Source organism: Mercenaria mercenaria, chromosome 4 (assembly GCF_021730395.1).
Source record: "Mercenaria mercenaria strain notata chromosome 4, MADL_Memer_1, whole genome shotgun sequence".
NCBI classification, from domain to species: domain Eukaryota; kingdom Metazoa; phylum Mollusca; class Bivalvia; order Venerida; family Veneridae; genus Mercenaria; species Mercenaria mercenaria.
Window position 1 is genome coordinate 47345759 of NC_069364.1, and position 17695 is coordinate 47363453.

The 17695-nt window shown below is 34.7% G+C and overlaps 2 protein-coding genes across 2 annotated transcripts; one reads left to right on the forward strand and one right to left on the reverse strand.

Annotated features, from left to right (window-relative positions):
* The first annotated feature begins 1004 nt into the window (after positions 1–1004).
* On the forward strand, positions 1005–1816 carry LOC123553373 (putative nuclease HARBI1). The gene has a single exon (XM_045343103.2). It carries the CDS (start codon positions 1106–1108, stop codon positions 1472–1474), a length of 369 nt encoding a protein of 122 aa, XP_045199038.2. The 5' UTR covers positions 1005–1105; the 3' UTR covers positions 1475–1816.
* Positions 1817–8869: 7053 nt separating this feature from the next.
* Positions 8870–10532, reverse strand: LOC128556751 (nuclear apoptosis-inducing factor 1-like). The gene is made up of 3 exons (XM_053542413.1): positions 10065–10532; positions 9467–9656; positions 8870–9164 (listed from the first exon to the last, which is right to left on the reverse strand). Exons 1-2 carry the CDS (start codon positions 10356–10358, stop codon positions 9570–9572), a joined length of 381 nt encoding a protein of 126 aa, XP_053398388.1. The 5' UTR covers positions 10359–10532; the 3' UTR covers positions 8870–9164; positions 9467–9569.
* Between the last annotated feature and the right edge of the window lie 7163 nt (positions 10533–17695).

A 17695-nucleotide genomic window follows, 5' to 3' on the forward strand; every position in this document is an offset into this window, starting at 1 on the left:
AGGCCCACAATAAAAAGAAGCTGTAACGGAAAACTATTATAGACGGGTTGCTTCAAAAATTCAACAAGTACATTTTAATTATATGCAAAATATAGACAAATTGGGGAGGGAGGGGTAGGGGGTAGAAAAGTGTGTGGGTGGGGGGGGGGGGGGGGGGTAGAAGGGGAAATTGGAACAAGGAGAAATATTCAAAAGGGTATGCTACGCTCCTTAATCACAGTTACCCTACAACGTAAACCACAGCAGCCCGGTACAAATGACAAACAGACACACAAACACACACACACATACGCACGGACACACACACACACACATGTACACACGCACACACACGCACACGCACGCACGCACGCACGCACGCACGCACGCACACACACACACACACACTTAACTAACTTGCATAGATAAACAGACAAGTAAGATATAACAACAATGTAGGGCACCGCCCAAGACACACAGACGCACAAGCACACAAACGCACACACATAAGCAGGGAAAAACAACACTCGGGCACCGCCTTAGGATTCCGCCAGCCAAAATTAAGGTGGGCACGATAACTTACTCATAATAAAAGGGGAGGGGATACCAAATCAAGGGAGCGCAAATGCAAGGGGAAAGGATGGGGGCGATATGGGGAGTGAGGAGAAAGAGGAAAGAAAACAAGTTGAAAATAGGGGCAACGTCTTGGAACGGTCAGTAACCTATATAAAGGAATCTGGGGGTTTAAACGCGTTTAGGGCATGCCAACCTCGCACTTACCACATTTTCAACAAGTTAGACAACACGATGTTAATACAATCATTCCCTGCTGAGAAAGGCTATAACAGTAGTGGAAAAAAAATACCAGATCATATTAAGTAAAACATAAAATTATGGAAAATCTAAAATGTAATTACACCAATGTACTCGACAACTTGTCTGCACCCATTTGTATATACTATTTAACCAGTGGTTAAATTTAACCACTGGTTAAAAGCGTGGTTAAAACATGGCAAGCATTTGTATAAAATTCATAGGTATATTTAACCGGTTATTTTTCGTGGTTAAATTTACCCACCTCAGGAACCATGGTAAGTGGGTTACCAGACAGGTTACCAAATTCAAAATGGCCGACATCTTTGAAACTAACCACAGACAACCGCGACAGTTTCGACGAATTGACCGACAGCTTACTGACTTTGACGATGAGGAATTACGAAAACGATACAGATTTTCGTCGGACAACATTGACAGACTTGTACGGCTGTTACAACACCGACTGGAACGGCGGACTCAACGGAACCGACCCCTGACACCACCTCAACAGGTTATGATTGCCCTACGCTTTTATGCGTCCGGCAATTTCTTACAGGTCATCGGTGATACGTTTGGAGTTGACGTGGCAACCGTATCGCGGACAGTGACGGACGTTATGGACGCATTATTTGACTTGAAGGACAGGGTCATCAGATTTCCAAAAACAAACATTGAATAACGAGCAACAAAGAATGGGTTTTACGCTTTACGCGATTTTCCCTGTGTCATTGGGTGTATAGATGGCACACACGTCAAGATCATCGCACCTGGCCAGCCGGACGAACCAGCGTATGTTAACAGAAAGAGACAACATTCAATTAATGTACAGGCTACGTGTGACAGCAAAGGTGTTTTTTATTATACTCGTATAAACAATCTTACCTTAGTTACATCATAAAGATCCTTTAAAATTATTTAAACAATATAAGAAACAGCCTCTACTGTATACTGTAAATGCAGATCCGCATGTTGAACAACACTACTGACGTCATTGTCAACAAGAACTTTTCTTTGGGGCTCCATATCGGTGACGATCAAATAAAATTTATGTTACAGTTCTAAAGATTTATAAATGTTGAATAATAAAGTAAGACATACAGTAAGATCTACTAAGTCATCGTTTTCTTAGCTTGAAGCATTTATTTGAAAATAGCCCAGGCCTATGTAAAACTTTGCTCTCTGTCAATTGCTTAATTAATACATGTACTGTAGATCTAAAAGTTACTAAATTTATTTGTAGGGAGGTTCACCAGCATTAATGCTTGCTGGCCAGGATCATGTCATGATGCTCATGTTTTTAGATGTTCTAGCCTTTGTCAACATTTAGAAGGAAACCATCAAGGTTGCTCACATTTTCTTTTAAACAATGCCAGTTAATAATGATACAAATACATTAATATCTTAATTGACAGCATCACAACTATATTAGGCAATTATGATTTTATAAGAGAATTTATCTGCTTAATTTAAAGCAATTAAATACAATTAATCATAATTATAAAAAAATATATTTGTAACTAGCTCTTTATGTTATTTTTCCACATATTTTTTACCTCAAAAATTTCATTTTTAATAAATTATTTATCATGCATTTATGAGTATCAGCTACAGCAACATTCAGTGATAATTCATAATCAAAAGTCTTCTGTAATAATAATGTTTATTTAATGACTTTTTGGGTTTTTTTGTTTTTTGTATAAATTTATTTTCCATATTCCCCAATTGTTTGGAAAAATTGACAAATTTTCATACTGTGCGAATTCAGATTATTTAAAAAATAACTACTTTTCCAGATTTTGAAAAAGGTCTGTTTTTAGGGGATAGCGGCTACCCATGTAGACCATTCCTTCTTACTCCTTACACAAATCCAGGTGAGTTACTGTGGACATTTTAAAAATTAAATGAATTTAATCAGCATTAACCTTTATTATTTTATGAATTTAAATTTGATTTGCCTAGAACTTTCTTCTTTCAATAAATAAATAAATGTATGATAAACCTCAAAGCTAGACTTTTGTATTTGCTGGCCCTTAGTAAAATTGTTACATTTGGCATGGTTTTTCAAACTAATTAAGTATTTTATATATAACACTACTTCACAGGCCTGTTTTTAATTGGATAAGATTACAAAGGAGGAAGATTACAAATGTAATTGGCCAGTAAACTACAAAATTCTATTAAATTAATTCTACCAATATCTCTTGAAAAGTTACTAATATAATTTTAGTTTAAGAGTATAAGGTTTAAGTATATTGCATTAGAGTTACTGCATTAGAGTATAAGGTTCAAGTACATTGCATGAGGTGAAAGTTAAAGTTTAAAAGGTACTTTTGTAAAATCTAAACTGTGTATATATAGGCATCTTAGAAACTACTACTTTCCTCAAGTATTTGAGGGGTATTTTTAAACCTTGTTTTAACATGAGATTTATTGTAATTAATATTCACATCCCAAATTTGTCATTTCATAAACAAAAATCTTAATCTTTACTTTTTACATCTTTTGAAGCAAATGCCAAGGAGGAAAGATATAACCGATCACACATTGCTACAAGGAATCTGATAGAAAGGGTTTTTGGAATTTGGAAATGGAAGTTTCATGTAAAACATTCAGAGGTATAAAGTTTTCATATTTCTAGTTTGCAAAATAATTTTTAAATAAACATGTAGTCTTCACTATTTTCATGTAGGTAAGTTAATAAAAAAGGATAAATACCGGTAGCCCTTTTTAAAAAAAGTTTTAATGAACTGGTAGATAAAAGAATTCTTTCTATTGAAATTTAATGCATCATTTGCCATTTAAATACATTAATTACCCCTAATCAACAAAGGTAGACCATTGGTTTGCACGTTTATGTAGTCTGATAATGTTCTTCATAGTTACACCTATATGTTAAATGTTTATTTCAGCATTTTTTAAATAAAACGCTGTTTTCTCAATTTGAGCCGCGCCATGAGAAAATCAAAGTAGTGGCTTTGCGACCAGTATGGATTCAGACCAGCCATCGCATCCGCGCAGCCTGGTCAGGATCCATGCTGTTTGCTAACAGATTTTTTCTAATTGTAATAGGATCTGTAAGGGAACAGCATGGATCTTGACCAGACTGTACGGATGTGCAGGCTGGTCTGAATCCAGGCTGGTCGTAAACGCATTGTGTTGGTTTTTTCATGGCGCTGCTCATTGTATTTTATTAACAATATAATAAATATTTTTGCAGATCCGCATGAAACCTCTAAAGGCCAGTAAGGTAATAGTTGCATGCGCAGTTTTACACAATCTATCAATCTTATGCGGTGAGCCTCAAGATGCTGCTGACACTGAAGATGATCAGCCTCAACCAGATAGATATGACGGGCGGAAGAGGTGTCAGATCACACATCACAGACACATACTTTAACAGATGGTAAATTAGTTTATATCAAATACAGAAAAAAATAACAAATTTATTACTGTCACACATCAATTAATGTATCCGCAGATCTATATAAACAAGTGGACCAAGACGACCCTAGGTCGCTCACCTGAGAAACAGACCATAACAGTGTAAACATGTTTGACCTAGTGATTTCATGGAAACAAATATTCTGGCCAATTTTCATTAGGATTGGACCAAAAATGTGATCTCTTGAGTTTAAAAAATATTTTTTTTGATGTGACCTAGTGACCTACTTTTTAATCCCAGATGACCCATATTCAAACTCAACCTAGATTTCATCAAGTCAATCATTCTGACCAAATTGTATGCAGCTCAATTGAAGAAAATACAGCTTCTATCACATACACAAGGTTTTCCTTTGATTTGACCTAGTGACCTACTTTTTGACCCCAGATAAACCATTTTTGAACTCGACCTAGATTTCATCATAGGCAATCATTCTGACCGAATTTCATATGATCGATTGAAAAATACAGCCACTTTCGCATGCACATGTTTTTCTTTGATTTGACCTAGTGACCTAGTTTTTTGATCCCAGATAACCAATAATCAAACTCGATCTAGATTTTATCAAGGCTATCATTCTGACCAAATTTCATGAAGATCAGTTGAAAAATACAGCCTCTATCGCATACACAAGCTAAATGTTGACAGACAGACAGACGCCGGACATCGAGCGATCACAAAAACTCACCTGAGCAAAAATGAGAAGAATAATTCAGAGAGATTAAAAGTTGAAATCTTAAATTTTATTGCTGTTGTTAAAGAAGGTCTGTATGTGAAGTGTCACCCTTGGGTGGCGGGGTCAGTTTTGACCTTTTGGCCAAGGGGCATGATTTGAATAATCTTTGTACATGACCAGAAGACTACACACCAAATATCTTACGGTTTCGTCTATAGCCGTCTTTATCATTCAAGGGTCCTTAACTAAGATGTGCATAACTTATGAGTCAGCCTTGTTGGCTCAATGTCAAGGACACATTTCAAGACCAAAGGTTTAAGCGTTCCATTTTATGTCTGCTCTGTATCTCTTTTACCCCTTGAAGGATTTTAATATAAATTGGCTGTAATATTCCATTTATCAAGACAATGTGCAGAATTGATAATTCACCCCTGCCAGCTAAAGGTCAAGGTCACAACTCGATTGTTAATGGTTACACCCAAAACCATAAACCCTTTCACTATCCATGACAATAGCGAGGGATATAGCCGTTCTTCAGACTGCCTTGTTGCCTTTGCGACCAGTGCTGATGAAGATCAGTCTTCACATCAGTAATTTTATCTCTGTGGATTATATAACATGTAAACCTTTTTTCAGATATGGTACAAGCAAACTGCAGTTCGTTATACAGAATTCGTCGATGCTGTCGGACTGATTGATATTTTATAGAATACTCCTGAAAATAGTATAATAGTGAATAAATGAATAGTAAAATTATTCTTCGTTCTCTCGTTCTGTTTAGTTTAAAACAGGAACAGTAATTTCAAAACCCTGGTACTTCATTAAGGTATTCATTTCATATTATATAGTTAATTGGCTCTATAGAAGGGATTAAAGTTCGAAAAAAACAAGATGTTTTGAGTGTTAAATGGATCTAATAAGTTTAGATATGTATACGGAACATATATAATACATATAAATGTTGCGAACATAAACAGTCAAGCTAAAAATATAAATTAGTTAGACGAGAATTTAGCAATTAAACGTCTGCCAGCTTTGCCATCTTTGCAAAACAGTCTGTCTGGACTTTTTGGCCAGCTATTGCTTGCTGGTAGTATTCCATCTTTAGCTCCTTGAGCGTCTTTGGTTTACTGAAATAAAAAATGACAGTGATCAGACTTGACAAAGAAAAAATGCCCCAATCAAGTTTATGTTAACAAATATGCATGCACGCATTACATTAAGAACAAATGCAAAAAGATTTGTTTCTGAAACACAATGTCCCCGTTGAAATAAAGAATTGTCCTTAAACAAATGAAAAAAAACCTGTAGCATTTCACATCGAGATTTATAAGACAATCTTTATTTGGTTTGTAGAACGGCCTGGTGGTCATGTTCCAAGATTATTCAAATCATAACGAAACTCAACTACTTACGTAATTTCTTAATTTTAAGCAACAACAAATTTTAAACTAATTGTCAAGTTTTCCGTGCAATTTTTAACTTTGACATTGGCTGAGCTTAATCATGCGCTTCTGACCTATTTCTTTTTACACATTAGACTATTTATTCAGATTTTTCCTGTCGATTTCTACTACGACACAGGCTTATTTAGACATTCTTTCTTGTTTTGAAGCATTTACAAAATAACCCCAGTTTTGATGCAGATTTCTCCTTTTTACGCCAGAGCAATGAAATCCGGACCATATGCAGACTTATTTTAAAATTCATCTAGAATGGTCTGTGTTACTGTTTTTCTTTTCCTCAAGTGAAATTACACTCAGGTAAACGATATTGGGCCATCATGGTCCTTGTTTTGTAAGTCGTGTGTGTATGATTCAATAAAAGGAAGTGTGTACAATTTTCGGACATAACTAACTTTACAGTTGTTCAAGCGAGTATTCAGCTGCTCGGGCGAGCTAGTAAGATATTAAAACAAAAAAAAGTGTTAGTACCTTTGACTTTGACTGGACTTCGGCTGCTTTAGTATTTCACCTTCTGCATTTACCCCACCTGAAAGCCCTAGATGAAAGTCAAGTAGTACAAAATATTATGTCGGTTCACGTTAATCATGTTTATAAAATTTATAATTAATTTAACAAAAATACTTTTTGAATTATTATTTTACAAACACTTATTGTACACAAATCAAAATATTACATTATTTATTAATATGTAATAAAGCAATACCGTTAATCAAATTTAAGTTTTGGTTTTAATCATTGATCTTGATATAAGCAATGAAAGTATTCACGCTTTTAATTAGATTACCAGACTGATTCAACTTTCCAGCGCCTTTACCACTGTGCTGCACGTGCAAATTGACTTTTTTCCAGCAATGTCGACATGTACGAAAATTCTATCGCAAATCATCCATTGCACTTGGAAGTTAGTCGACAAACTAAAAGTAATACGTTAAAAAATCCAGAATATCCTTGCTAAGAATGCCAAGTTAAAGGATCGATCAACGCCATCAGGTCATTGACATGCTTGACACCGAACTTTCATGTCCTGAAATTGCACGTCGTATGACTGTGCTGTTCTCACCTGACAGTCATAAAATGGGTTAGGAGACATGATCAGACAGGGTCTATGAGTAATAGACCGCGCATAGGCCATGAAAATGTGACGTAGATATTGTATAAGTTAAGAGGTATATATTAAGTGGTAACTTTTCAATGACGCCGAGTATAATTATATAAAAAGGAACTTTTGAATTTTTTATAATAATTATCTCCAGCTTTATGCCTGAAGACATCTAATTATGCGCACAACTTCATAACAAGTTTCCAGAAAACGCCCAGATCAGACGAAGATACATGCGGGGGAAGGAAGCTTGTGTACACTCCACTAAAATCGCCCAAACAAGGTAATTCGTCGACATATTTTCTGAGTAAAAAACTAAATAATATGCAATTTTTCTCACTCACCAGGATCACACATTAGTACATTGATCATTGAAAAATATATCGCTATTATAGGCCTACACTGGCCGTGCATTTCGTAACCTTGTCTGCAGATTAATTAACATTTAAATATATTTACAACAGTGCAGACCATATACTGAACAGCAAAAGAAACTATCCAGGTGAATAACTCTATTAACTGGGTTATTTGTTGATAAAAAAACTTATATTTATAATTTTGACTTTTTTTTTCTTTCCACATCAGACTTGAAGACCTAATCACGTATTAGATTTAACAGATCGGTCATGAAGTCAGTAGTCCTACAATGGCCATTTTGGCTATATCTCCTGCGTGTCAGGTGCATTTTAACACCCCACACTCGCTCTGAATTTGATTCAGTCGTGCTATGCAACCAACAAATTGTTTCTGCTTTATGCCGTTTTTTTTTTTTTTTTTCGAGTAAGTAAATCATAAATGTTTCCAATGACAATAAAAATTCCCAAAGACAACCGTTAATTGCACGCGCACGTGAATTTCGTGCAAAACAGCTGCTGTGGGATTACTGACTTCGCGGTTGATCTACTCTTTATAATTTTACACGTTAAGTTGTTCAAGTGTAATGTGGAATGAAGAAAGCAAGTCAAATTTATTAATTTAAGTTTTCTCTTTATTGAAAATATCCCTGATTTGCATCTCGATAGTTTATTTTGCTGATCAGTATATAATAGCGTGCACATAAATTATGTAGTACTTTTCTCATATCAAGTTTCATTAAGATCGGAAGATATAATAAGAAAAAGCAGTTTAGATACTATAGTCGAGCTAAAAAGTAAAAACACATAATATTGTTCTATTCTATTCTGTGTGTCCCCAATGGAACCTCCTGTGACTGTGAGAAAAGCTGCGACACTGTATTACGTCACCGTCACGCTCAGGAACTGTCTATTTGTTAATAGGTTAATATGCAGATCACTGCAGCTAAATAAATGTAATGCTTTTTTCATGTTTTTTACTTTTATTTGCATATATCTAAATGAAATTCTTGTTTTACCTATAAATATTACGTGAGTAATAACCGCTATCGACATTTAAACGTATCTCTTTCGGACAGGAAGTTTTTTCTTAGTTCTGCACTACACTGTGTTGAAAAATGTATTAAACCTTCGTATACTAACACAGTTCTATGCACTTTACATGTTGATTAACAAAATATAATAGGATTCTGTATGCGGATTTTTTTATAAAAGGTTATTGGTGTTTATTGACTGTGTTTTTTTTTTAATGTTTTACCTTCCCATAACATGTATGTCCTATCATCGATCGACGAGGTGTCCATGCAGTCTGCCAAGGTGTCTGTTTTAGAATCTGTAGATTTTAAAAGAACATTAACTTTTCATAAATTCGGATGTATGAATATATAGTATGTTTTAAAATTTAAATTACCGGGTAGTGTATGGTAGTTCATTAAATACAGATGTGAATAATTGATGATAGATCTAAAAGATGTATTTAATAGCTGAATACGTTTTATTTACTGGCACACAAGGCAATTACTTACAACGCGTTTTTATGTTTTTTAATAATGACTAAATGAATCGTTACGGGTTTTGCAGTAAAAATATCAGATTTATTAAAGGGGTGAGATTGATACACGTTATGTATCTAACCTGCATTGACTGCATTTGGCAAGACTGTTTCGCAAATATTGGCACCAGGTATGCCACTGAAAGACGCACTCTCCTTCAAAAAGTTTACAATATCCAGCGACGTCTAGGACATTTCTGGCAGTGCAGGTCCGCCCCCAGTCTTGCCCAAGCTGACCCGTTCCGCTGTGTAATCAGCTTTGGCTTTCTTCATCTTAAAATTATCAAACATTTTCTTTCAAAATTGTTTCAATGTTTCATTTCTCGACACATTTTTTTACAAATAGAAATTTGCTGTACGAAACTTTAGACAATGGTAGGTATCTAGATCTACTACCGGTATATCTAGTGCAAATAATTTTAATAGTGTCAACAGATGAATATATTGTGAGGTCGATATCCAACGTAAAATATCACACTGACTGCGTTGAATGGGTCTCTGCCTTTGAACCTGAAGTCGAAACAGAGACGTTAATTTAATTTCAAACTGTGTCAACAAGGACTGTTGATTGATTGGTTGATTGATTGATTGATTGATTGATTAACTGACTTATTTATCTATTTATTTATTTATTTATTTATTTATTTATTTATTTATTTATTTATTTTTATAATAGGGTACCATGTTCCTCCATTTCTCCTTCACTTGAGCCACCGTCCTCGGGCAGTTCCCAACAGCGTTCACTGCCTCCGTAATATCAGCCCATATTTTGTCCGTTTTCTTTTTCGTCTGGGGATTGGGACCTCCACTTGAATGTTTGGCTGTGAGTTCCCCGTGCTTGATTTCCATCATCTCTTTTAACACCTCTGTTTCGCGATGGCTAAACTGTTTGCTACGATACCGCTTTTCTGACGCCATTTTGTTTTTGTTCGTCTGACATTCCTGCGGGAAAATTACGTCACGATTGTATTGCATTGTGGGATTATTTGGTAACTTTAACCTACGGTTAAAATATACCAAATCTGGTTAACTAACCACAGGGTTAGTTGCGTTTATACAATTGCTTAACCAACTTGGTAACTTAACCTGGATTTTTACCACTGGTTTATTTTAACCAATGTATATTTAACCATCGTTTATACAAATGGGTGCTGAAGTCAGAGCACCAAGAGCCTAACTTTTAAGGGCACCACTAAGAAAGCTGCATGAGAAAATTCTACTCCCTCCGTCCGTTTCATGTAGGATTTATGAGAAAAGAAACAAGGAGTCTTACACTTTATTAGTCATCGCACCATCAAATAGGAAAGCGTAGCGATTAACTGTAGAGGGGTCAATCACTAAACTTTTTAACACATTTACAAATATCTAATTAAAATAAGGACTATGATTAATTTTCCGAATTTTATACCCTACATCTCCATAGTTTTCCGGGTGTGTCAGACCAAGTTTTAAAAGTGTTTTAAAGTTAGTATTATATTTCTTTAACAGTTCGGACGATCTGTAGTAAAATTTACTGAAAGCTTTCCGAAGCGTATGATAACGGTAACCCTGCTGTAATAATTTTTTGGTGATATGAAGATTTCTTTCATTAAAATTCTCTAACTTTGAGCAAGCTCTTGCAAAACGAATAAGTTGTGAAATATAAACACCGTATGATGTTGCTCGAGGGACATCTCCATCAAGGTGGGGGAAGTTGAGAATTTCAAAATTAAAATCGTCTCTTTTATCATATATTTTCGTTTCTAGATTATTATTCACAATTGTTAAATTTAAGTCACAAATTTACTCTTCTAAATCTGAAGTATTAAAATCTGAAAAGTAGATCTCTCGGAAGCACCGAGAACAAGGCAAAGAGTGAAAATTGCAGACTCGGTTTGATTGAGTCTGTTCATGAGCAGTAATGGAAAATGCAACACTGCCCACGCGCACTAGCACCGGCTTAAGCAGTATTCAATCTTCAAATCTAAATGCATCTAGCCTTGTTAAGCTGTAACTCTTTTGGGTAAATGTGTTTCACCATTTCTGAAAAATATAGGTTGTCCATATTTAAAATATCATCAAGATACCTCGAGGTTCCATTAAAAGCTTCAATAATTTCTAATTGTGTCTCAGTGGACAGACTAAGCATGAAATCTTGTTCATAACAGTATAAGAATAATCAACAATGAGTGGGGCGCAGTTAGTTTCCATCGGGATACCAATTACTTGTCTGTAAGTTTTATTGCCAAATTTGATAAATATGTTATCTAATAGAAACCTTAGAGCTTCACAAACCTGTTCACAAATCCATAGGGTGTATCTCTTAAATTTACTGTTAGAAAATAATGCTATTGTTTCTTTGTATGCCGGATAATTAACGTTTACTCTTGCAAATGGTTTCTCAATTAAAGCTACCAGTTTTTCTTTAATAAGATTATGGGGTAAATTAGTATATCGAGTAGACAAGTCATAAGTACTTATAGTCGAACATTTGAAGTGTTTGTTTATTAGGTTTTTGATAACATCTTCAGAGTTCTTGATGGACCAAAACATATTAACGCCCTAGATCTCATATACCTTGGAGCAATACTTCTGTACGTTTTTTTTTATTGCAGTAAGACAAGAAGTCAAAAGTAGGGAAATATTTTTTGTAGGTCATAAGGTTGAATTTGCAATAAATCGAGCTTTATATGCAGTTGTGGGTAGATCCATTAAAGAATAGGGAGCTACATCTGATTGTCGTCAAGTGCGACATTAAAATTTATATATAGATCTACATGACTTTTTGCAATATTATTATCATCTTGTAGCGATAACTCTGATATTTCTGTGTAGCAAAACCGTCATATAATAATATTATGATCCGAAGCTTTGTCTGCAGTAGTTAAAACAAAATTCTTGTGTAACTTAGATAAAGCTTTCTTTAAAATTCGAAGAGACAACTTTTGTTTAGGAGGTAATAAGGAAGGGTTTGATTCATAATATTTTACTCGAGGTTTTATGATTTTAAACATATTCTTTTTTTGCATTCAGTAAGAGCGTTCGGGTCTGCATTTTCTTTCCGACACCATGTTTAGCATAGTCATCAATAGACTGAGTTATTTTAGAGAGACATTTTTCAAATTTACAGTGGCACCTTTGGCGTGTTTGTTCCCCGTACACACGATTAAAAATCCTGTCTGGTCCGGTCTGATAAGGGTCCATTTTCAAGGGAAAATGTAAGATACATACATGTAGTTGAATCTCCGTTACTGGAGAGGAGAAACTCCCCTAGTTCTTCAGTGTCAATTGTAACGCACAAATAACAGAACTTTGAATAGACAATTTAGATAACTGGGTAACCGCGTCAGCTCAATACTGATAAGTTTAAACTCACTATAGCATTATCACGATCATTACTTTAAGTTTATTGCATCGCAACACACTTATTGAATGACTTTCGGACTTCGTGCAATATTTTTGACTATTGGCCGGCAAGCGATCCATTAAGTGTTTAATTGCATGAGGTCAGAAATAAATTTTCTTTAAATTGGTTCTTCAAGCTACGACTTCAGTACAGGAAATATACTGTTGGGCTTTAGACCAGTCAATACAAATGTAGCATAAACTAAGTACCGACGGCTTAAATAAGATGATATGTTATCAAATTTATCCTTTCACTAGAAAGAAAAGGGTCCCCGTAATATAATGATACGAACAGTCAAAATATAGTTGGTCCATTTTGACATGACTCATCGCAGAATTTTTCATTCTTCCAAGTTTATATTGATTTTCAGAAATATATGACAGAGTGCACTCGCATGAGTTTAATAACAAGTTATTATAATTGATAGACAGTGCGTTCATTTCATCAGAATAATTCGGTTAGTTAAGTTTTCTACAACTTTTTACCCCAATATTTGCAATATAGAGATATTGCCCGAAGCTATTTGAGTCAATAGTGTACTAATTATGAGACTCTCTTTCTGATTAGGTAGATCATAAACCGCCAAAGGCGGTATCGCACTTTGATCCTCTGATTGACAGGATGCCATATCGTGTCATCCAGTTCCCATTAATTGTTTAGGCGAGAGTGGCATTTTTCGCATGTGTGAATGTGCATAATATTTAGTAACTATAATAGTGTTTGTACAATTTTGCGAAAACAATTTATGTTTCTTTTTTTAATACGATATTTAAGATACATTCTTTATGATACTTTTTCTAACTTTCGTTATAGTTGAATAATAAATTGCGCAATATGAAGTTACGCATTTCTGTTTTTTCTTTTTTAATTGGTTTTTAGACGGATGAGACATTATAGTATATAGGAAGAAAAATATATCTTTTCTAAAAGTTTTTAGACAGGTGAGACATTATAGTATATAGGAAGAAAAATATATATTTTCTAAAATACGCCAGCTCCTATACTGAAGCTATTTTTTTAACCAATGTTAATTTATCAAAACATCACAGTGAATGTAGCATGTATTCTGTGACAGTGTTTATTCGGCGCGTAAACTTATATTTGTAATTATTCATCATCAAAAGTTTAATTCTAAATGAAAATTCAAAACATTTCATACAAGGATTATTATGATAAATTGGTATATACTCATCCTTGTAACACTGGATTTAGAAAAAAAGCAGCAAAATCAATTAAAAATGTATAAGAATCGTCTGTTATCACCATTGTATGTATGTCTGAGGTATTTGGAAATATACCGTTCCTAATGCGGATTATTTCACCTTTTCAATTATTGACTTATGTAAAACAGTGTTAGTTTGAAATAATAGAGAAATTAAAAAAAAAAAATTAAAAACTGGTTAAGAACGAAACGATATGAAATAAAAAGAAAAATTGTTTTATATTTGTTCTTACAGACCAAGCTTTCACGTTGGATTAGTTAATATGTTTTGATTCATTTAAACTTTTGTAATGAAAGCTACGTTTCTATATCATAAAATTTGATGATTATTTATTTGGTAGCGCTTCTGATAAATAAAGTTAAACAATAACACAGTCATCATGCAGGCGACGCACGCTACGCATGCGCTTTACCATTTTCAATCTACACGCTGCGCATGCGTATAATGCAACAATCTCGCCTTCGGCTTTCGCACGCTTACACGTTTCTTAACTAATTTGATTGGCTGCACGCTTAACCAGCCGTGTAACGTGTAGCGTATACGAATGGTGCCACGCAAGTGTTTAAAGACACTGATTCTGGTATGCGAGGTATGTGGCCTATGGGGATGAAACGGTCTGCGTATTGGCGGTAAGGACCAATATACAAGACTGGACCATTGATAGACTAGCTTCTGTTTATCATAATAATCTGCTGTATAGCTACTGTGCAGTACGTAGACTGCATGTGATATTTCTCACCTTTATAGCAAACCAGTTCTCACCTTTAAAACGAGTTTAGAAAGGCTGATTAAATTAGGGCTAAACAAAGTGATCAGATACAACAGTATTTTTATTTTTTAATAAAATAGCCGCCGGTTTCTTTTTGCCACGGCGGTATTTGGCAAATTCAGCCCATATTAATACGCGCTTTACAAAAATGAAAATTGCCTTAAATTGTTACATTAACCCAACTATTTTAAAGTTAGTATGTTTTGACGAGAAAGTACGAGAAAATTGAATTTGACCGTTTTGCCATGGCAAAATAGGAAGAAAGCAGGAACAGAAATGATTTAAAGTTTCTGATGATTGCACATTTAAATTGACAAGCGCAAAATCTTGCTACATAAATTGCTTATTGATTTTCAGTGGCAAGGAGTAGTTTTGTACTTCCTTTTTTAATAAATGAAATGAGCAATTATTTATATGCAATTGCTTATAGCTGATTACAATCCATAAATACTCAATTTAAAATAGCTTACATTATCAAACGTCTTCAACATAGTAACATTAGGAAAGTAATTATTATTCGATAAAATAAACAGCACCCTTTCTAATTTATTTATTGTGTACAGGGCATCTTGCTACATAGATTCTGCCACGTTTGTGTCGATTTATAGGTTTGAACAATAATAGTTATTATGGATATTAATGAACATTATAGAAATAAGAACTGACATAAATACTTTCCGTAAAAATCGTATACGGAGAATATGTTGTTTGCTGATTATCATTACGGGTCCACTATCTTATGTCAATACATTTAATAGTTTGAAGTATTCTTCGAACACAATACAAGTAATTCACTTTGACGAACTCAATTTGTGACATTAATCTACCGACCGACTTTTGCGCTGTGCACTTCATGTTGTCTATGAGCCATATACACTTAGATATAGTACAATAATTATGTTTTCTAAGAAAAAAATGTCAAAACGTGATTTTGAATTTTATTGCCACAGTGACAATGAGCCACAAGAAAGGTAGATATGAACATTTTGACATGTACATTGCTTCTAGGTCCGTAATTTTTTTCAAACAAGTATTTCTTTACAAACGGTTGACAGTCTTTTGGGCAAGTGATTACTCTTTCCGAAAAATCTTACTTCAAAGCCCAGCTGCAAACTATTATTATTAAATGACAATATAAGTTAAACACAGAAACTCTTCTTCGGAGAGATAGAGCTCTTCAGTTTCTGTTTTATGAACGGCTGCGTAACCTCTAGCTGACAAATCGAGCAATGTCATACACGTTCGGCTGGAAATCACTAATGATTAAGCCGGGTTCTAGACATAGCCGAGTTATTATCGTTATTATTATTATTATCATTATTATTATTATCATGATAAACACGTTCAAAGACGCTTTACATATAAAAACGCAGCCACAGAGGGCGCAAAATTCATCCTCTACTAATACAGACTCAGAGTGGTCTGACACAATGAGATAAAGCCCCCAGAACAGATGGAGAGAACAGATTTAATGAAGGCCTGTCCGGCTAACTTTATTAACCTAGCTCTTTGCGAATGTACATTCTGGTTCTTTAACGTGCCCGGTGTATAGCACCAATACACGCGAAGCCGTCTTTCCTGGGAAGAACAAGTACAGGCCTCTTAGTTAGGTGGGAGACACTCAAGAGCATCTCAGAAATTTCCAGTGCCTGGACCGGGACTCGAAACCCAGACCTCTGGATTCACAGTCAAGCGTTTTAACACTAGATCGCAGGTCCGCCTAGAGTTGGACGTAACGCCAGACTGAAATAAAACGAAGGTGATAATTATGTCACAAGCTGGACTATCAGACTGAAATAAAATGAAAGGAATAGTCAAGTCACAAAGTGACTAAATATTCCCTACTTAGCGGGTAAAAATATTATGCAGGTAGTAGATCGCCTTAACGTTTCCATAGGAGGGAAAAGCTAGAAGTCAGCATTTTGACGCCATATTTGGCGTCATATTATGAAGAAATAGTGTATGAGCGAGTTTAACTAGAGGGCGTGAAAGGTAGCATTCATTTTCACTACTGTCCATGAACAGGCTCAATCAAGTTTATGTAGAAATCAGAAAAATTATACAAGTTCCTTTTTTTTCAGTAATATAACATTATCTACATATTACGTTGAATAATACTAGTAATTTTATATCGAATATGTCGTTTCTAAATCATTCTTACCCTTTCCTTAATATGTTAACTTGTTGTTGTAATTATACAAAGCTATGTTATGAACTTGTGGAAATAAATATGTTTAAACTATATCTAAGATGATTTTTTGATCGGCAGCGCTTAATCAGTATCACTGTTCTAGCAACGTAACTGGGGTTCCTGTTGAATTTGAATCTGAGGGTAAGTCGGTGCTTGGATACGACACATCTGCAATGAAAATCTTTCGTTTTACATCAAAGTCCAGTTAGTAAATTTGGCTTAACTTTTGAAGTTTATTCCTTTTGCAATAATAATTCAGATCTTCTATAGCTTAGATTGAATTTGAACATAAATAGTTACCAGATATGCCAAGACCACAGAGGTCCACAAACGCTTTTTTATTTTTACTATCATTTTTTTCCCTTAATGGCTCATACAGAATTTCTTAATAGGATCAATGTATACGATATCTCTGTAGGTTATATAGCAGTAATTCGGTCAAAAATGTGCTTCCGTGGTGTAGTGGTGTAGAAAAAGAAGTCCCTAAGAAATAGCTAATCTTTTTCCATTTTTCGCGCATTTGCACATAAAACGGGGGCCAAATGGTCATTATTTCACTCTGGAATGTATCTTACATACAATAAGATACTTTCCATACAAACATTCGCATGTTTTCGAGTTGTTTACTTTAAAATGAAAGTAGGGTGTTTATTCTGCGGAACGCTTTCTGAAAAGCGGCATTATGAGGGTACCTGACTTCAGCTGACTTGCATTTCACTGCATACTACTGGAATTCAATACCCC